The 22,279-nt window shown below is 35.2% G+C and overlaps 2 protein-coding genes across 7 annotated transcripts in view; one reads left to right on the top strand and one right to left on the bottom strand.

Annotated features, from left to right (window-relative positions):
• Positions 1-234: 234 nt before the first annotated feature.
• On the top strand, positions 235-19,266 carry LOC103063728 (kinesin-like protein KIF20A). The gene is given in 18 exon segments (XM_025167920.2): positions 235-348; positions 1,201-1,278; positions 2,061-2,186; positions 3,021-3,159; positions 3,236-3,420; positions 5,087-5,183; positions 5,564-5,758; positions 6,746-6,857; positions 8,528-8,599; positions 9,476-9,622; positions 10,702-10,867; positions 12,243-12,419; positions 13,776-13,915; positions 15,686-15,851; positions 16,325-16,430; positions 16,654-16,721; positions 17,655-17,774; positions 18,687-19,266. Coding segments are annotated over 18 exon segments (2,484 nt in total). The 3' UTR covers positions 18,963-19,266.
• Positions 19,267-20,620: 1,354 nt separating this feature from the next.
• Positions 20,621-22,279, bottom strand: part of LYN (LYN proto-oncogene, Src family tyrosine kinase) — a 46,739-nt gene continuing 45,080 nt past the window's right edge. For all 6 annotated transcript variants that reach the window (XM_088130567.1, XM_088130566.1, XM_088130569.1 and 3 more), the window contains one exon: positions 20,621-21,937. In XM_088130567.1, the coding sequence (XP_087986693.1) occupies positions 21,735-21,937 (203 nt within the window). In that variant the 3' untranslated portion in view covers positions 20,621-21,734. The remainder of the gene's footprint in view (positions 21,938-22,279) is intronic.

The raw sequence follows: 22,279 nt of genomic DNA, 5'->3' as shown, positions 1-22,279 counted from the left end.
TATCATTTGGGGCGAAATTTAGATTCATTGATTTAGATCTTGAATAATTAAACTAAGCAGATTTTTTTATTGAAATCAATGGATCTAATTATATTTAAAACTTCACATTAAATTCATTGTCTAATAAGTAATACTAGGTCCATAAGATCAACTCTAAAGGTTTTGTTTGTTTATTATAAATGGCATTCTGTACAAGCTAGGAATTTCTCTTTTTCTCCTGTAATATGATGAAGAATGAACTTCCAAGAAAGTTATGGAATTGCCTTCATGCAGTGTAGCACGGTAGAAGCAATGTCTCGTGAAGAATTGTCCAAAGTATCTAGTCCTGAAGAACAACAAGAAGTGAAGGTAGATGACTTGCTGTTTAACCACTGAAGACATTTGCCTAGATTTCTGTGGTTTGATGTAATATACCTGAGTATAAGTGCTAAATTCTTTTGCCCAAGTAATTAAAAAATAATAATAAAAATGAGAATTGGGCTAAGATTTGCAAGGAATAATGGCTAGGTCTACAATACCATGGAGGAAGTGCCTACCCCACTAATGAATCTTGAATTACATCACAAAAGGACCAAGTAATTATGAACATAATAAATACAAGAGTTAGAATAATGTGTTGTTTTCATTACATGGTTGCTTCTCATAGTGACTGAAAACACAATATGAGGAATATGAAATAGTTAAGATGAAGAGCATGTACTATGCTGCCAGATTAATGGGCATAAAGGATAAAAAGTTGCTGCCAACTTAAACTGTGGCCTGTTTTGTGCATTGGGTTAAGTAATGGTTAGCTGATTCATGATATGTTGGATAAACTACAAATGGTTGTGTTCACACCACACACTAAGCCATAGATTCTGGTTTACAAATGGCAGTCACCTTCATGCAATCTCCTAAATCAAAATCAAGAAAACCTCATTATAGCATAATGTGATGCTTGAACCTTGTCACAGAGTATGATCCCTTAAAGCTAGAAATACTTTTTTACCCGTCCCCCATACCTAAGGTAGTTATATCCTAAGCATGCACAGAACTGGTTTTACCAAAAAATATGTTTAAGAGAAGGAAATCTTTAAGATAAAGTAAATCTTTAGGCACAAGAGGAAACTTGGGGTAAGTCAGAAAGTAAGTGGTAGGATATTCAAGGTTAGTAATTCTGAAGGATAAAATAGACATCTATATCTTAATTTCTTCTTTAAGGAACTGTATCAGCCACTGAAAGTTTACTTGAGAGTTCGTCCTTTCTCAAAGGGAGAGCTTGAAAACAACGAAAACCAGGTTTGTTATGGACCATGTTGTTAATTTTTTCTTGTTGATTCAGGACAAGGGATTTTGAAAATGTTATTTTCACTGTTATTGTTTCTTAACATGCTCTTAGATTGTTTTACACCATCATTGTCTAACTATCAACTACTAGAATGTGCTATTACCTTGGTTTCCCTAAGATTGCCTTAAGAATGGTTTTGGCATTAATGGAAGGATCTCTCCAATGTATTTCTAGCTGAATTCTGAGGTCATTGCTATAGGGGTGATATTATGGCCCTCAAGTGCTGAGTTACAGGTGGTCCTTGTTTAACGGCCACTCATTCAGTGACCATTCAAAGTTATGGCAGCACTGAATGAGGAGACTTACGACTGGTCCTTGTAGTTGTGGCCAATGAATGAAGTAAACAGCTGGGTAAGTTAAAAAGGTACAATAGCCCAATATATTTAAATGCTAAAATCTAAAACTGTTGGTGCTCCTGCCTAAGGTGTATCAGGAAATAGCTTCTCTTGGTATAGAGCAGTGTTTCTCAACCTTAGCAACTTTAAGATGTGTGCACTTCAACTCCCAGAATTCCCCAGCCAGCATGCTTAAAGTTGCCAAGGTTGCCAAAGTTTTGAAAAACACTGCTGTAGAGAATATATTCTGCTATTTCTACAACTACGTCTTGAACACTAAATGGATAAGACAAGGGAATTGCATCTACTGCATGTCTTGGACGGTATCATATCATTTAAATTTGAAATTTTGTAGTCAAAGGACTTGTAAAAGATATTAAAAGGCTTTTTGTATTAAGGACTGCTTAATTATTGAAAACCAAGAGACAGTAATGCTTCGGGGTCCAAAAGAATTTATCGGGGCCCCAATAAAGAATAACGAAAAGAAAATTGGACAATCTGCACATCAGTTCACTTTCACAAAGGTAAGCTGCCCCTCTCTCCCCCCCACAGCCCAATTTCAGATTTTTAAAATGCAGGTAAAATACAGCGTTGAAACATTTTTTGCTTCCTAGTTTTCCAAGTCTTTAAGTAATAAGTTTACTAAGTTGAGCATGATATACTCCCATGTAAATTGCATGACATTGCAGTCTTAAGTATACAATTAAGTGCAGGTTAGTTTTCATTAGTAACCAATAATATTATCTTAAAGGAATTTGTTTGGGCACACACTGTTCATTATTTCAGGGGCATCAATGCTTTCAGAATCAGACTGCTGCACACTCTGGTCCAATCCAACATGACATAAAAGATATGTAAACATGATCTTTTCATTTCTAAGAGCAGCTCCTGGAAAGTCCAATTTGGATAGCACTTGAAGTCAGAGGTTAACCTTTTTCAACTTCCCCAGTTAAAATAATTCATTTCCCACAGATGCTATTTTCTTTGAGGGGAAAACCCCCACATATATTATGCTGCTTCGTGAGATGAACAGCAGTCTAGAGGGAAAGGATGTTATATTAATTCTTTTCAGCACATAGGCAATACTCACAAGGGAATGTTCTGTGTTATACACACACACACACACACACACACACACACACAATAGTTATGTTCAATTATGTTCCAAAGCAAATGCAGATTTTTCTTGTGGTTTCAAAACAGAAAACTTGATGAAAAGGGGAAAAAAATTGGAGTGTTTTTGGAATAATCTACACATTCCGATGAAAAAAGAAAAAAAAAGTTGTAAAGATTGTTTGTAAAGACCTCCTGCATCCTGTTTAGTTTGTCTCTGAAAATCACTTGTATTCTCTGTGTAGGTTTTTGGACCAGATACAACTCAAAATGAATTTTTTGAAGGCACAATGAAAGACATTGTAAAAGCTTACCTTAATGGAAGAAATGGGCTTGTTTTTACTTATGGCGTTACTAATGCAGGCAAAAGTTTCACTGTCCAAGGTATAATTTGAGGTTCAAAATTCAGAACTTCTTCTAATTACAGCACGAAAGGAAACAAAATTAATTGTATCCTTAGGTTGTCCAAAAGATGGTGGCATTCTTCCTCGTTCCCTTGATATGATCTTTAATCACATAAAAGGAAGACAGTATTCAAAGATGAACTTAAAACCTTGCTTCAGTAATTTTACCAAGAGGCTAAATGATATGCAGGTTAAGCAAGAAGAATCCATGAAGGCTGCACTTCTTGTTTCTTTGAAAGAGGTAAGTGGAACAATGCATTTGATATTATCATGTGTCAAAAGTCATATGAGACTTCATAGGCAAAACTCTATGGGTAACCCTGACTGGAATTTTCTAGGTCATTCACTGTGGTTCATATTTAGCAGGGCATATGTGTAAAGGTATAACCAAGCCCATAATAGGTACTTGGAGACAGACCTTAAGATCAAAATACCAAAGTTAAAGAAATTATCCTCTCTGATAGGAAGCTCACATTTCTGAGCTCTCTGTCCTAATGCCAAAGGATAAAAAAAAAGTATTGTGGTGTTCTTGTAGAAAGCAGAGTGAAGGAGAAAGACCAAGAATATCATTCTTCAAGTCAGGAGCAAGCAGAGTAGAGACAAAGGAACGAAGAAGAAATTCTTTGTTTGCTATGTCTCCTACTGTTCTTACTGGTCAATAGAAAAGAAGATGTAGAGTTGATGTATTGGAATTACATCTCCAGTAATAGCTACACATTCCTTGGAAATTCCATATTCCATATGTCTTCTAGTGCTTATGAGGGATATGGGTTATTGGCAGGAAGAATAAAGAAACAATGTGACTCCCTTAGGCCTACATGAACCCACCATTTCTTTTTTCTAGGATAGAATCCAGCTGTCTTTTTTCCTAGCCAAAATTTGAGATGAGAATAAGTCCACAGGCAATGGAAAAATGGTTTAGTGGGTGGTGTTTTCTAAATGGTATAGAAATAAAAACCATAGAATAAGTTAAGCAAATCCATAAATGTGCTCTTCTTAGTCTGGAAATGTATTTCTGCCTTGGATTTATAGTCCATATTTCCACCTAGGATACAGAAGGTAAATTAATGGAAAAAAGAAATCTAAAAAGAAATCTAAAAAAGAAAAATAGATAAAACAATCACTAAAACAATTCCTAAAGCTAAATTGAAATTATTCTTATCTGGACCTATTTTTGCTTTAAGAAGGATGTGTGAAGTAATGTTTTTAATTATCATTTTGCTGATCTAACATGTAGCTGAGCTGAAGTATTTCATTGTATCTGACTTTTCAATTAGTTGAAATGCTCTCTAGAAAGTGTTCAGATATGTATGCCTTCATGTGGTTTTGTGATTTCCAGGCACAACTACGTACTGGTTCTCAAACTTTCATCACAGGGGAACTGCTTGTATTAAAAAGTCACATATTTAAAAATAAAGATGAAAATCTTACAGGATTGCTTACAAAAATATTTAAAGATTGTATGAATAGTAGAATAAAAAAATATGTTAATAGATATAATTCCAGGAAAAGTTTGCTTTTATTTTTCCATCAAGGGTCAAGAGAAGAATGCACAGCAATGTTGCTGTCTGTGACTTAAACCATATGAAGTATTAAATATATATATATATATATATATGTGTGTGTGTGTGTGTGTGTGTGTGTGTGTGTGTGAGAAGCGGTAGATTCTTTTTTAATCTGAGTTGAATATGCTAATCTCTGGGATATCTTGACATTCCTTTAGTTTTTTCAGAAAAATATATATGTGATTATTTGGGGAATACTTATTTTAATCACTGGATTCATTAGAAGCTATACCAGCTTTAAAAAAAAAAAAGGAAATTTGTGGGTTTTTAAAGAAATTTAAAACAAAAATTCATATAACTAAATAAGCATTAGAATATAATTTATATAATATTTTTTTCAAGGAAACAGAAAATATTTGGAAACCTTTTGGTCCTTTAAGCACATCAGATGCAATGTCATGCAGCTGTAACTCACCAAACCTTCCTTTGGATCAGTTAGGTAAAGTAAATAGTGAATATTCTCTCTCTCTCTCTCTCCACACACACACACACGCGCACACACACACACACACACACACACACGTATCTAGATCTTGTTAGGAGGATAATGTGGAAACAGTGCCATACCCTTGACAGCTAGTTATATAAAATACAGAATTTCTTATAGTAATAGGGAAAATGTCAAAACAAAGCTGTATGTCTTGTATCAGTGCTTCAAATCCAAGATACTGAAGCATTATTAGGCAAGTAATTGGGTGGTTAATGCTAATGTTTAACAAGGATAATATTGTATCTATAAATATAAATAAAATACCATAACATTGTTGAACTAGTGTTGCCTTTTGTTCTTTTTACTGTCCCTCAAACTTTTGTAAATAGATTACAAACCTGAATCACTAAACTCAGAGGCTTCTACTAAGGGTCAGAAAACCCTGGCATCACTTTGGGTTTCCTTCTTTGAAATATATAATGAATACGTTTATGACTTACTGGACTTACTACCAGCCTTGAAAAATCAGAAGCGCAAAGTTTTAAGAATCTGTGAGGATCAAGGAGGAAACTTTTACATTAAAGGTAACACTGCCACCTTCTTGTTACTCATTTAGTTTGACAATTATTTATTGGGTCTAATAACAATTTCCATGAGTATTTTGACAGTCCAGTTGTTAGTTCTTGGACCAGTGTTCCTCAACCTTGGCAGCTTTAAGATATGTCAGTTCTGAAGTCCACATATCTTAAAGCTGCTAAGGTTGAGAAACACTGTCTTGGATAATGTCCAGCATCAGATACATAAGCAAATTCTAGAATAGCAAGTGGGATATATTTCTGCTGTGAAACAAATTCAGAAAATTCTTACTGCAGGTATGCAAATGCCAAAGTTCAGTTTCATGTAAGTCTGTTACTTTTTAAAAACCAAGTAACTTGGTCTTGGGTCTCTTGTCTAATGGACATCCTTTTTTATAATAGAAGATTACACTTGTATCAGCTTCTGTCAGTTTTTGCGTTACAAAAACTCAGTTCTGAGTGCACAATACATCAGTTCTTCTATAACGTATAAAACAATATATTTTATATATTTTGTTTATATTATTTGCTGATTACTTTGATTAATCTTAGCTTTATAGAATATGTAGGTTTCTTTTTAAGTATATGTAACTCAGGCTAGAGTTCAAATATTATAGTATAATTAGAAATCTATATACGTCAGAAATATTAGAGTGAAATTCCAACTCAAAAACAGTAGGACAACACTGGGCAGTAAAACATGCCTTTTGTACAGGTCCATTCAAGGCTTCCTGTCCAAAGCATTCATCTTCTTTCACCTCTTTATTCTCTTTTAGCCCCTGAGAAATGTTTTCTGGGCACAAGAAGGAATCCCACATGTGTGTTCACTTTCTTATTCATGAAGTTCAGAAGTTGGGTTAGTTTGAACCCAGCAGGATTACTTTCTGAACAGTCACAGGATTGCACTGCAAAGATGCAACAGTTGTTATATTTGCACAGTGAATAAACAAATATAATTTCAAGTTTAATGCATGCTAATGTTATCTTCTTCCCCAGATTTAAAGTGGATCAATGTAACAAACTCAGAAGAGGCTTGTAAAATACTTAAAATAGGAAATAAGAACAGAAGCTTGGCGTGCACCAAGATGAACCAGCAATCCAGTAGAAGGTTTGCTTCCTTTAATTTAGGAATTAATTTTTCCTTCAATGACATTGCATGCAAAGTGTAATATATGGTGTGATGGGAAAGGGAGGAAGGAAAGCATGCACATGAGACTGATTATTGGGGAAAGTTTGACTACAGCTTATACTGCAAAATCACCAAAAAAAACAACAACAACCAAAAACCCATAATTGTGGCAGATTTCAATTTCCTTCTAGCATTATGAAGTAATTGACCTTCATCTGCAGTAACTGAAGGGTGATAAACAACAGCCCTCATATTATAAGGGTAGAGCTAAGTAGCAGAAAGTGTCATGCCCCAGATGGCATCCTCCATAAAGCTCTGGGGGATCACAGGAAGCACTAGAGAACCTCGGTCTACCCCCAGAAGCTAGGAGGGCTACTGGAGAGCTAATTGGGCGACCAAGCCTGAACATATTGTCACTCTGGCTTGTTTTAGTGGAGCAAATGGCCCTGTGTGTCAGAGACTCATCCCTTGTTACTTTATGGATAGCTGTGCATTGAATGTCATATGTGTGCATCCTTGTTTAAAGAAAACTCAAAATCTGAGGGTCCTGGCGGCCTATAAAAGCCTTGGATGTGATTTGCAAAGCCTTTCCAATAGATTTGAAATTGATAAATACATGGGAAGTAAATCACATTAACTGTATTCAATTAATTTTAAATACAATGCAGCATCTTTAATTTTTGCCTAGTTCCTCCTAATTTTTAGATTGCAGCTTATCATATAAAGACAGAGGACTCAGCCTGAAAAAAAAAAAGTTTTACATTCTCTGTGCTATACTGCAAGTTGTATGCTTGAATTTTTCTATATAGGATATTACTCTGAGCTGCTGATCATCTCAAAACTTATTCCTACAAGGACATCTGCAACATCATATTCTGGTTAGAGAAATTTCAAATTAGCTTAGGTTTCATGCCTAAAATTATCTCTGCATGCTGAAAAAGAACTGATTTCTCTGAACAAATATTGGCTTGTAGAAGCCTTTCTGTTCACAAGCAGAATATTTGTGAATTTTCCCTGAAAACCTGTGGATGTATACCTTTTTAAATGAAAATACAGCCCTAGATATCTTTCAGGTAGTCTGTTTCAATATCCTGAAGTCCACTTCAGTGTCCAGCAGTTCATGGTTTAGAAGCGTTAAAAGCAAAATTCAACTATTATATAAAAATTCAAATTCTCTGTAGGAAAAAGAAATCAAGGATTCTCACAAGCAATACCTTTACTGGAATCAACTAAAATATTTCAAAATATCCCTTCAAAAGAAATGTTTAGCAAAGCAGAAATAGAGAGAAAATGTAGAACAGCCCTGGAGTCAGCATTTAGTCACCATCATAGGAGGAAATTAAGGTTCAGCTGCATTAGGCATTCCTATCCATCTGTCAGTTCATCCATCCAAATATTTCTTCTGTTTGGAGCAAGCCCTTTAAGAAAGAATGGAACCTAAATACTTGTCTAATTGATTTGAGCTCTACCAAGACATGTCTAACTTTCTTTTTTGTATGGTGATATATATTCAAAGAATTCTAAGCCTAATCAAATACTTCTCCGAACTGATGACTAATAGTTATGCTATCCAAATGCCACAGTGAAATATCAAAGTGCTTGACACAGAATATAACACAAAAATAAACAATGTATCTGGTTTCTTTTAGTCACAGTATATTTTCTATTCGACTCCTCCGTTTGAGTGATGAAGATGTGCCATGTATTCTTGGAATCTCTGAGTAAGTGTCACTTTGCTAATGATAGAGTAGCATGGATGGCTTGATTGATTGATTGGATTTGTATGCTGTCAAATCTTCAAAACTTCCAGCAGCTAACAAGAGTAAACCATGCAATACATATAATTAAAACATTCATGGTGAACAATTTAAAATATAAAAATATGGATCAACAACCAAAAAAGGCGCACACAAAAATAGTTGACAACCTCCCATTAGTCCCCAACTGTCCTTCAAAACAGCTTTGTTTTAACTAAATTCTGGAAAGCGACCAAAAAGAAATCGGTCTGGCTTCCAAATGAAGGCAGTTTCAAAGTATAGGGCCATGACAGAAAAGCAACATCTGCTGCCCTCAGCCCTGCTTACCTCACCAGGATGGGAGGATACCAGCAGTTTTTCCCAGGAAAAATGCCTCTGACAGGTTGGATCTAGTTGGAGAAGGCAGTCCTGCAGGTATCTAAGCACCAAATGATACAAAGCTTTATGGGTTAAAATTAGCACTTTTTATTGTACCTGGAAACCTATTGGCAGCCAATGCAGGACTCACAATACAGCTTTAATATGCTGATGGTAACAAGCACCTATCAATGAGCAGACTGCTGTGTTTTAAATCCAGTGCAGTTTCTGAATAGTCTTCAAAGGCAGCTCCCTGTAGACTGCATTGCAGTAGTCCAGACAAGTGGAGATAAGGGCATAAGTCACTGTTTGTATATGTGTGTGTGTGTGTGTTTGCTGCAGAGTTGTAGTAAAATATCTGACAGCAAACTTATTTTCACAGTTACAGCCTTACAGTTTAGCTATCTTAATGAAAACAGGGGCTTTCATTTGCTTCAGCTAGCATAAGATCAAAAAATCAGATGGATGCATTGATTTGTACAGACTTTCCCTCTGTGACCTGGCTGGTTCAGAAAGATGCCATAAAGCTCAAACCTTTGGAGACAGACTGAAAGAAGCTGGCAATATTAATAATTCTCTTCTCATTCTTGGAAAATGCATTGCAGCTCTGAAACAAAATCAAAACTCAAAGTAGGTAACATAGATAAAGCTTGGTACATCTTCGATTTAAAATTGCTTAATGTATTAATAATTATCTTCAAATAGTAAGAAAGGATAGTTTCTTGGATATAGGAACATTAGACAGTTATGGTTTGTTTAAAATAATCTGTGATGATAGCATGACATAACAAACTCTTTATATCATATTTTATGAGTATTATGAGTGTTAAAATATATCATATTTCCAGAGTGTTCCTTTACTCCAAGGTTTAACAATTCACATCTCTCAACTTGTTATGTTTGCCAGTATCATTTCTCAAAATCTGTTTCCATATTTTGTAGAATGTCACCATCAGGTTTTAATGAAATATAGCATTCTAAATATTGGATTTCAAATTACCAGGAAAACAAGTGTTTTCTTAAACATCTAGTCCTGAAACTTCAGCTGAGAATTCTGGACCAAGCCAGCACATAATGATTTCTATAATGCTAGATTATGCATCGCAAATATCACATATTTCTATGTGTTCTATTACAGTTTGTTTATACAGTTTACATTACATTTATATGTCAGAAAAGGATACCAAATATGAAAAGAGCAATTACTACCTCTGGCAAATTAAGGCACTCCGTTCTATTGTAAACTTAACGAAATCCGAAGCCGAACATTTTCTATGGGATTCACAGTCAAGTTGTAAAGATGGGGTAATTCTCAGTCATTCCCAGTCTGATATTCTTCTAGTTTGATTAAAAGAATTGCTATGTTATCTACAGGAATCTTGAAGTGATTTTATGTAATAGGGTTTCATAAGCTCTTCCATTAAGCAGTTTTTATTATTGTCAGACATTTACAAGATTACTTCCCAATTGATTTCTTTGTAAAATGGGCTCTTATGGCCAAGGATCATACTTTTTAATTGGTATCCTAAAAACTGTTTCCTTCCTTCCTTCCTTCCTTCCTTCCTTCCTTCCTTCCTTCCTTCCTTCCTTCCTTCCTTCCTTCCTTCCTTCCTCCCTCCCTCCCTCCCTCCCTCCTTCTCTGGATCTCCACTTGCTTTTGCAAATCATCCTGATTTTGAATTTAACATTTATGCAACTTTTACTCCAAGATTAAGGCCAACTTATATTCCCTTCCGAGAGAGTAAACTGACTCGCCTCTTCCAACCATTCTTCTGTGGTAAAGGCAAAGCCTGCATGATTGTCAACGTTAGTCAATGTGCTTCCACATATGATGAAACACTGCATGTAATGAAGTTTTCTGCTGTGGCAAAGCAAGTAAGAAAGATGCGATACCCTTCACAATACAGTGAGCATATCACATATCTTGTGATACCACTTTAGCCATATGGATTGATTTGTTTTCTGTGACAGCTCATCTTGTTTGAGTTGGCTAATAGAGAAGTTGACTTTACTCACTTCCTTTGGCTGAGAGAATTTGAATTCACTTTTGTCATAATAATTTAATGTGTTGAATTATAATATTCTAGGAAGGTATTTGTATGCATTCATACTGCAGCTTGGGGTAAAAAGACAGAAATGTCTTTTGATGGTTTAATTCCTTATATTCTTCTGTTGGGTTCTTGAAACTATCAAGTTCTGTTGGAAACAATGTCAGCTAAGTCTCATTAACCGTTTAGTTTAAATTAATTTCCCTGCATGCTAGAATAAAAGTGAAGGAGTGGTTTCATAAATGCCTTTGCTCCCATAGCATCACTTTACTAATGCACATTTTTAATGTGGTATCAGACTGCGATGAATTTGGGGAGGGGGTGAAATTCCTAGCTTGAAATAAAATTGTTAGTTTAATTAAAAGGACATTTCAAATAAAAACTCCCTATTTCAGTGGAAAGTGTTTTTGAAATAATTCAGTCATTATTGGAAATCAAGTGACTCTTATTTAAGTTAGTGTATCTTGAAAATGGTTTTATATCAATTGAAGATTGATAACCCTTAAAAGAAACAACTAAACTATTTTTTATAATTATACTAATTGTTCACCTGTCTTGTTAAAAGAATTTTCTGGTATGTTTTAAAAGTGGGTCTGTCCCAGTTGCACATCAACTTGAGACAGATAGAATCCATTTTTAAGAGCAAGAAGGGCATGACCTTCTTTGACTCTTAAAATTAACCTCTACACCACACACTGGACTCTTTTTGTGTGTGAGGACAGAATTCAATGTTAAAGCACCTGTTAATGATTCTTCCAGTTGAAAATATACTTCAAAGCTGTGGAGTTTGTAGCTCCCCAGATGTTAGGGTCCAGTTCCTATCAGCCTCAGACTGTCTATCCAATGTTCAAATATGATGGAACACATTCCATCATTCTGGGTAAATATATTGTTTGCCTCAGAATAAAAAAATATATACATTTGTGCTGAAAATTTAAATCTGAATCATAGATCTACTCTGTGAATGGGTATTTAGAGCTGAATGCATGTAAAAATAACTAGAGGCATTTATTTATACTAGCATAATCTCCAGTCTTCCATCATTAAATTACCTCTTGATGATGAGCTCAATTTTTTCCCCTTAAATCTAGAATTTCTCCGGTAGTTTTCCAAAGAAAGTAAACAAAAACCAAAATTAAAACAATGGCCTTTTTGTTTTAAATCGATCTTAAAATGTGTTTGTGTGTATTTTGTTGTTTTAGGTTATTCAAACATTTCAACACAAGCTCTTCGATTATTTCCCTCAAAAGTATACCAGGAGAGAAGATAAACCTACAGTGCACTTTGATGAAATATCCATTGAGCAATTTCCTATGTATGCTGATGTTGCTACCTCCTCTGAAGATGAGGAAATAGATATCACTATTCTGAGCCATGAGGTAGTCAAAAACTGATTCCTTACAATGCAGTATGTCTATTCAGGAAAAAAAAGTACCTGGTTCATGCGTTGGGTTTTGTTTTTAACAATGGTTTGTTGAGTAAATCATAACTGGTTGGAAAGTATATAAGTGTAACCTATAAGCCGCAGTTTATAAATCCAGAATGGTTGAATTCATGTACCACATGACTCCAAAACTAAGCAAACCACATTATGGCATGGTAAGATGTGAGAACCCATAATTTTTCCAGGTCAAAGTAGTTATATGTGTTTTGTGTATGTGCAAGAAGAGTCATGACAAGACAAGAGTCACGATTTAAGGACTGAAAGCTTTGATAAATAAACTCAAACTACATGTTGATCATGTCACTGGCCTAGTAGTAAATTTAGTAAATGCATAAGTGGAAATGAAACCCAGAAAGAGATGCAGGAGATGATGTTCATCATCTTGCAAAAAAAGTCACTTTAGGCCCCTCTCTCCTTTTCAAGAACCTGATTTTTCTGAGAAAATAGAATAGATATGAATTTACACACATTACAGACCTTACTTCTGCAGCTAGAAGTTTTTCTTCTAACCATACTCTTCTATTCCTCTCTCTTTCTACTCGGCATTCAAAACAATGACCCTGCCTAGTCATGAAAGACCCAATCACTTTCTATTACCTGGAGACCTTCCTACAGAACCACCCACCAAATATAATTAAAGGGGACTGTTGCACTTCAGATTGGAGTGGTTACATGTGATAGGTTTAGACCTCCTCTCCCCATCTGTTACTTTCTGAAATTCAGTATCAGGAATGAAGACTTTAAAAAAAAACAAAAAAAAAACAAAGACTCCATTGCTCATCATTACTAGTGAATTTCAGAACCCAAATGAGAATGGGAGGGTTTTAAGCATTATGTTCCTTGCCTGGCAGTTTCACTCTGAAGCAACACCTGCAAACTTATAGTAAAACACAAGGAGTCGTTGGTACACTGTGTATTTTGATTCCTGTATTACAGTCCTATGCATTCTTAGCTGAGAAATCACCCTACTGACTTCTGCATGAACAATTATAGCAACCATATACTGAGCTACCAGTGCAATGGTAATAATTTTTTCCACTTAGTTCAATAAGAAATTATACACTTAATGGGGCCAAGCTATGAACAGAATCATTTTTAAAATCAGTACAACCCATAGGAAGTACATTGGGCCATTTTTAGTAGTAGTGCATAGCCTGAGATAAAAACCTCTAAGAATCAGCCTTCTGGCTAGTGAAATTCCAGTGTTAGACTTGTCCTATAGTTCCTGCATGACCTATAACTTCTATTTTAAAATTTTCATGTTTATATGTGGTTTATGTTGGTACTGTAGGATCTCTTGAAAACAACAGAGATGCTCAAGGATAGACTGATTGCAGAGAGACAAGGAAAACTACTCCTTGAAGTCCAAATACGCAAAGAGATGGCCAAAGCAATGTTTCAGCAACTTATGGAAACAGAAGAAGCTTGGAGGTAAGCTGTAGGACATTATGTGGCAGGAAGGAAAACGATGTAATCTGCCTGCCCATTTCAAGGGTAGCCAAATGAATCAGTAGTTGCATAAAAAGACATCCAATTATGAATATGAACTGCAGCAAAGACAGGCCATTGATCTACCTTGAATTTAATTTTGTGTAGCAGCTATCTAAGCTACTTCAAGGGAATTGGTTTGAAACTTGTTTGCTTTTTCCTTCATTAAATTAAAACTTTCTGGCAATTGTTTAAATCCTTTCTGCTGCTCCAGAAAAAGCTGTATCATTTCCAAATCCTTTGAGCACTACTATGCTTTTATAATACACAGAAACACTTTGGTAGTATTATGGGATAAGAACTTCTAATTTTGATTTTTCATTTTGTTTCCATATTCTGTCCAACCAACTATCAATATAAGGTGATCCCATCTTTAGAAGGTTAAAATACATGGCTGAATCTTATTCATGCATGTTTGTTTGGAAGGAAATATTTATTAGACCCAAGGCTTTACAAACTGTTTATGTTTTCTGAAATATTATATCAGAAGGAATATTGCTGTTTACCAAAACACTCATATTAAGTGGAAGTGTAAATAAACAAAAGACAGAAATGGATGCTGGAAGGCAAAGCATTCTGTGTGTGTGAGAGTTCATGAACGTGAAAACCATAACAGAAAGGATATTTATTTACAAGAAATACATTACAGGAATACACAAAGCTGAGCACCTACCTCCTACCGAGGGAGAGTCCAAGAGCATGTGCCTGGGAGGAAAACAAGACAGAAGAAAGTGATCCAGATTAACAATAACGTAGACAAAGTACAGACAGAGTGATAGACAAAAAAGGGGAACAGAGGAAATCCTAGGAAAACTCTCTAGCTACTTGTATATCCTACTGTCCTCTTGTGATCAGTAAGTCAGTACCATTGGATTTGTACCTTCGACAGTGAGGTGGGTTTTGGCTGATAGCCCTTGTTAATGGATTTGGTAGTGAGTCAAACTAGCTTCATAGTATCTTTTCTACTCTGTAGTTCCAATTTATTTAAGTTTTCCCTTGATAGAATTATTAGAGGTAGGTGTCAACTAGCTAAATAATACATTGACAGGCAGTAACGTTCTCATAGTAGATGGCAAAACCCAGGTGACGTTTGCTAAGTTAAGTAGGTTTGGACCTTGTTAGGACTTGGATGGGGGAACCACCCAGAAAATCCAGGCTTTCAGGCTAGACTGAAGAGTCAAAAGCAAAAACTAATAAGCCAACACTCAGAAAAAGGAGATGGGATGGCAAACCACTTCTGTATTGTTCCAAGAATCCTGCATGGATTTGCTTATGTAATTCACCAGGAGCTGAATTTAACTTGAAGGAGATGTTTCTTTTTACTGGTAAAGTTCTAGTGAAGTATTTCATGGAAAGCTAAGATGGCCTGACAAGGCAAGTGACTGAAGGAGATGACTCTTTCCATTATTCTCCACTAGATGTATTATCTGGGGACTGGGTTGCAGCTGACTAAGAACATGCACCCATAGTTTTTAGCTTACTCCCCATCCTGGTCCAGATATGGTAAGATGTGAACCAGTCCTTAGCAAGCTCATATGTAAAAGGAAATGCCAAACAGTTGGTACTGGAGATCTGAAACATGTTAATATTGTATTGATTATTTTCAATGGTCACCACTTGAAATCAAGCTCATTGTGCAGGACAACTGAATATAGCAATAATTAAGTGCTAAAAAGTACCCTGCATTCTGGTTGTTGCTCCTTGCTGATCCAGTAAGCGCTTAGAAGATTTGAAAGAAGGTTATGAAGAAAAACTGGAGAATAAATTTGAAATGTATAAAGATGCCATAAAGAAGCATGCATACACATGTGCGATGGACCAAATTGAAGAACGCTATGTTCCAGTAGAAGAGTTCATAGCCGAACAAGAAAAGGTTCAGGTATGTCTGGTCTTAACCTATTGTCAATATGGGCATTTTTGTATAGATATCTCTAGGAATTCTATTCCAAGGTATAACTGGTAAATGTAAAACATTAAAATATGCCTCAGAGTACACTGACTGCCTGGTTTGTTGGTTTGTCACATTTGTCACATTTATAAGGCCACCTAAATTCATAAAACCTCTGCTTGAATGAACAGGAGTGTATTATAACAAGCTTTAGAGATAAAGTTCCTTACAAATTCAATACAGGTAAGCCAAAACAAACAAAGAAAGCATGAGGCACAAATGGTTTCTTGTGCTTTTCAGAAAGTTTCATTTTTATTCAGGAGACAGTCTTTGAATTCTGATTTAAATAAGTTTGGGGGGGGGAGAAGAATATTCATGTGAAACCAACATTCCAAATGATTTGGATTTTTAAAAATGTGTGATTTGTATGAAGCCTTCAACTATTATAGTGTATTATTCCTCAGGACAGAGAAATGAAAATACTAGAGTTGAAACAAAAACTTGGAGAACAAAATAGCCTGCCCTCAGAAAATCCCTGTTCAGTGTCTACAGAATGGAAGAGGAATCTAGGTAAGAAGCAAAGTCTTCCTGAGCTTACCTACACTTTAGAACAGGGTTCCTCAACCTTGGCAACTTTAAGCTGTGTGGACTTCAACTCCCAGAATTTCCCAGCCAGCCATTGGCTGGCTGGGGAATTCTGGGAGTTGAAGTCCACACAGCTTAAAGTTGCCAAGGTTGAGGAACCCTGCTTTAGAATCTGTTTCATATTCTTACCTTTGTTTGGTGTCCACAGATACTAAATGCAAGCTGGTGGAAGAAACTTCAGATGCTCTACGGAAACCGTGTGAAGAGAGAGATGAGGTAGCTTAATAGTTTATTATAAAAATACGGATGATGATAATTTGGAATCTAAAATGCACATCATCAGAATCATTCAATCCATCCAATAACCAACGTTCTCTATGCAGATTAAAATAAAGTTAGAACATTAGAAGTTGTGAAATGTTTAAAAGAAAAACCGGAAAACATAATTAAATTAATAAATAGCTCTGGGAAAACATAAAAAACCCACAATTCCAGTGTAGATTATTTAGTATTATTAAACACTGATGTGTATCTTGAAAGATACAGCAAGCCACCTCGAGCATTAATTTAAGTATTTCATGAACTCATGAAATGATTGCAAGAGTGTAAAATTAACTCTGCATGACACCAACCTTTCCATGACTGATTGGTCTGAGCATGAAGTGAACTGGCTCACTGCACATAGACTTTACATATTTGCTATATTATAATTCTGCTGTTCATTGAAGGACCAGCTTCAAACTCAAGCTAATTGTTGACTCTGGAGGCTTTCTGGCACATGGAGAGTCATCAAGAGACCAGCTCCATAACTTTTTGCAGTCATTGCCTTGCCTGCAGGCTTAGAATCTAAAGACTGATACAAAAGAAAAGCAAAGAAGTGGGGGAAGAAAGCAAAGCAGGCATTTCAACAGTACCATCTAAAAGATATAATGAAGCCCTGTTAAGGTATTCATCATCTTTAAGCGTGGAAGGCAATGAGGAAGGGCAAGGGTTCTCTTGAAGCAAATTGTAATTTTAATCTTAATGCTAAATTTGCCTTTCTCCGATTACAAAACCCACAGAATTTGCCAGCATATCAGAAGGAGTTGTATTCCTAAGAAATCTAGATTTTAGAATACATTTAATAGTTTCATGTAAAATGAAAGACCATAGTCAATTGTCAGTTGGTTATAGTGTCATTCTCAATACATTCAAAACTTTGTTTTGCAGTTAATAAAATCATTGGAATTAAAAATTCAGAAATTAAATGAAATGCTGCAAGATGCCAAGGAAGAATATAGAAAAATAGTTGAGGAGAATAATATATTAAAGCAGATGGTGATGCTTAAGGTTGGTCACATATCTGTTAAATCTGTATTTAGAGCTATGTGTTAACTTGGCACTGTTCTACTATAAGACTTGAAACAATACGCTGGGATATGCTTTCCAAAAGCCTTTTGTTCTCTTGGCCTTATTTAAAACTATTGCAGCTTCTTCACTGTGATTTTGCTTTTTCAGTTAAAAAGTAATGGTGAATACAGTAGTACTCACTTAACAATGCTCATTGAGACTGGAAATTCTAAGCAAGGAGGTTGAAAGTTAAAAAAGCACATGACTGTGCTGCTTGCAACAGCAGTTCCAGCAGTCCTGGTTGCCATCATTAAGCGAGGACCGTGCAGGTCATTAAATGAAGATCTCATGTGACTGCAACTTGTGTCTTCCTGCTGGCATCCCCATTGCTTGTGGGAAGCCAGCAGAGAAGGTCACAAATCATGATCACATGACCATGGGGATGCTGTGATGGCCATAAGTATGAGGTTCAGTCATAACTACCACTCATGCAGCACTGTCATAAGTTTGAACAGTTGCTGAAAGAATGGTTGTTAAATGAGGACCACCTGTAATGTAAGGCACTAAATGGAATTTCAGAATGCAATACCTTATATTTAAAGTTAATCTGATATGAATAAATCCTAGTTGTTAATAATACCCTTATTTCACTTGGAGATGGCTGTGCTGACTTCTTGGAACTTTGAACAACCACCTGAGATTGAATACCCAAATTCTAGCTGCTTTATGTTTCCTGTGACTATATTACAATTAGGCTGTTAGAGTGAGAACAGAGAGCAATGTTGGTTCCCCATATTTTTAAGAAAAATTGTAACTATTCGGTTAGGATGAACAGCTACAGAAGAAGCTAAGGCAGTGGGATTAAAAACACAGAATGCTCTAATTCTATTTAAATGAATCTTGCTTTCATAGGAACAAGAAATCATTGGGCTTCAAAACTGGGCTAAATGTGATCATGAATCTGAAGCCACATCATCCCACATATGAGAAGAATCAAATGAAAGCAAAGATCTATTAAGTGCAGAAAGTATTAAACATCATAAATCCAAAAATGGCTTCTTTGCAAGTCTGAAATATAAAGTAACAGATGGTCCTAAGACATCGAAAAGTAAAGGTCTGGAAAAACCTGAGAAGTCCCCTACTGCATCACACAGACTAGTGTCAGTAGTACATCAGATAAAACAATAATACTGATCAGGACACAGTGAACCAAAATTTATAAAGCTGGAAATCACAGGGATGTAAGCTTAAATGTATTTAATTTGAAGGGAACAAAATGTCCTGTATTTTATCATCATGATAATATGGACATAGATTTCACAAGAATTCACTTGAAGCAAATTGAAATTTTTATCTTAGTGCTAAATTTGCCATCCACCTGGTGGCTAGACAACAACCCACAGAATTTGCCAGTGTATCAGGAAGAGTTTTCTACTAACACATCTGGGGACATCAGATGAAGGAAGCATGCTAAATCGTATCTACATCTAGAATGCTATGGCTCCTTCTAAAATTCCTTCATTGCTATGTTTTTCTCTTTTGAGAACTGATTTTTTAAAATTGTTATAAAAATGCCTATAATGTTTATATCTTAATATTCATACATCATAGCTTCATAACCATTGTGAAAATGTGCAGGAAGCAACCTTACCTCGATTCTTTTGCTTCCCAGGAATTCAGCCAGGACAAAAATTTTAATAATTGACATGATAAAGTGTTGATATTTTGATACTGTTATGACTAGCTGCTTGACACCAATAAACTATTTTTTCTTTTGTACATGTTTAACATCTATAATTTCCCCTTCTCTGTATAAATGAAATAAAACATATGGAATTCCCAAGACATTAAATTTGCATAACTTTATATACTTAACCAGTAAAAGGAGGCTGACATTTTGTAGAAGTTAAGCTGTCAAAAGAATATGGTGTGTGTGTGTGTGAGAGAGAAGCGGTTTCATGCTATTCAATTATTACTATTTGTATAGCGGCTAGGAAAAAAAATCTTTTAAGAAAAATTATTTATTTTGTGATAATTTAATAAATAGATGTAACTGAAAATATTTTGTAATGATCATAAGAGGAGACAGATTACAGGGAAAAAAGGGAACCTGTGATATTCCAGACATTGTTCAAGGGCAATTTCTAGCATCCTTCACCATTGACCAGCTAGCTAGGACAGTTGAGAGTTGCAATTTAGTGACATCTGCAAGACCATAAATTCTATCTAGAATAATTTCTAGGAAGCTGTCAGTCAGCTAGCATTAATAAGTTTAACACAGAACTAAGTCGTAAAATAGGAAACAGAACATAGTCAAAGTATTAACTTTTTTAATGATAAATAAAAATAGACCTTGGAATAAAAAGGGAAATCTCTGATAAGGAGTACACTGCTGCAGAGTCTCATTTTAAGAAATTATATATTTATAGTCACCTTGGAACTTCCACTTATTAGCTGAATGATTTGTGAAAAAATATTTTGATGTTCAGGAAACATTGCAATATTCTTTTAGATAAAAATATTTTTAGCAAAAAATAACAGATGCACACAAACTTGAATTACTGGGAAAATCTGATAAACATTTTGGAAATGATGTTGGGAACTTCTAGTTGATGTCCTCAAACTCCAGTATAGTACACCATATTCTGGAACAGATAAGTAAATCCAGTAGAATTAATTTGTTAAAGAAATTGTTCCATTATTGTAATAAGGTAGAAGAAATTCAAATTTTACTGGTTCAGATTTTCAGAAATGCTTATTTATTAAAATCACAATAACACTGAAATTGTATTTACAAGTTGACAGTCTGATTACCAGTCTACCAAATAAATCCCTTCATTGAAAAAAAAAAAAAAAAAAGTAGTGCTGGCCAATACTGTTATACAGAGCATGGGAATATTGTCATTGTGTTCCAGTACTAACAGAATGGTGAATAAGCATTTCAGAAGATTCACCCAAAACAGTGTCTTCCCAGTATATAATACAGTAAATTTTTGGTGGGGGGGATTACTAAAAAATCCTGTGAGATACCTTTGGCAGTATACCATACTGTTTGCGGTTTAATGTGAATTGTGTGCTAGGACTCTTGCTTGTAAATGTGATTTTTTTAAAATGCAAATTGTCTTTCACTGTATAGTGTATATGTGCCAAAACATACTAATTTTATTTGTAATATGCAATTGTATTCCTGAAGCTTAACATTTTAGTTGGCTTTTACTCCAAACACATTTGACAAAATGATATAATTGGGGGGGGGGACGGGTCTAAGAATGGTAAATAGCTGTTAAATTCCAGAAAACTACAAAAAAAATCATTCTAAAGTGATGTTGTTCCTTCTCAATTCCAGCATATTTCATACTACCCATTTCTGAAGGATGCCTTTAAAGGGAAATTTTCAGCCATACTGAGAGAATGGATTTTACAAAAGCTAATTATTTTGTGCAAAGAAATGGTAGAAAGATAAAGGGACCCCAATGATCAATACCGTTGGCAGCTTTTCAATAAAGAAAATGCAGCAGCTGACCGTCCCCTGTATAACTTCTAGCTTGGCTGTAACACAGACTAATATTTTTTTTCCAGATGCATGTTGCGCATGGCTATTTGGAGTAAGTTTTGATTGTCTTCATGGAGTTTTGGTTTTGCTTGCACGTCTTAAAAATTATTTGGGCCAGGATTCTGTTGAGAGGATGGTCTTCTATTATATAAAGAATCATTTTATCTAGTTGTTTACTTAACATAAATACAAAGAAAGCATCATGGAAGAAAAGAACTTCTAAGCCTTCAGCAGGATGTTGATAATCTGTCTTGCTCACTTGAGCTCTAGTTTTCAGTTTCAGGAACCACAATCAATTAGGGTATCCCCACACATGTATGTATGTAAATATAAAAGAACTGGCTCAACCACATTGTCTTATTAAAAGGCCTCTGCCATTTGGAAGTAAGAGCAATAGTTCCTTTTTTCTATGGCTGCTGCTGGTACTGTCCTTCGGTAGCTGTGTAGAAATCATCAAGGACACTCTGTAAATATTCAAATGTTGGTCTCTCTTCTGCTTTATCTTTCCAGCATGTTTTCATGATATCATAAAGCTCAGAGGGGCAAGCTTCCATGCATGGCATGCGATAACCACGCTGAAGAGCTACCATTACATCAGAATTACTCATACCTGAAATAAAAAAAATAAAATGAAATAAAGTATTTTTAATATGGTCAATCTGATTATATGAGAGCAAGAGCAGCTGGCTTAGAAAAGGAAAATATTTCTAAGTGTAAATCATGTGCTTATATCTGTTTTATTCATAAAAATGGGTAGGATTTGCTTACTGGAAAAATTCAATAATTAAGTGGATTTCCTTAACCTAAATAAATCATTTGTGAAAATTCATAAAAACTTCAAAACACAAAAATAACTTGTTATCCAAAAGCCTAATGTAATTTCATATTTCTAGGCTTTTAAGAAAGAGTCTTGGCATTGTACACTCAGTGGAATTAGGTTGAAATGCTCCTT

The sequence above is a fragment of the Python bivittatus genome, unplaced genomic scaffold (assembly GCF_059951505.1).
Source record: "Python bivittatus isolate LINGU-HERP-01145 unplaced genomic scaffold, Pbiv_v1 ctg000840_np1212, whole genome shotgun sequence".
In the NCBI taxonomy this organism is placed as follows: domain Eukaryota; kingdom Metazoa; phylum Chordata; class Lepidosauria; order Squamata; family Pythonidae; genus Python; species Python bivittatus.
The sequence above is the reverse complement of the archived record's forward strand: the minus strand, read 5'-3'. Positions and strand labels throughout refer to the sequence as shown.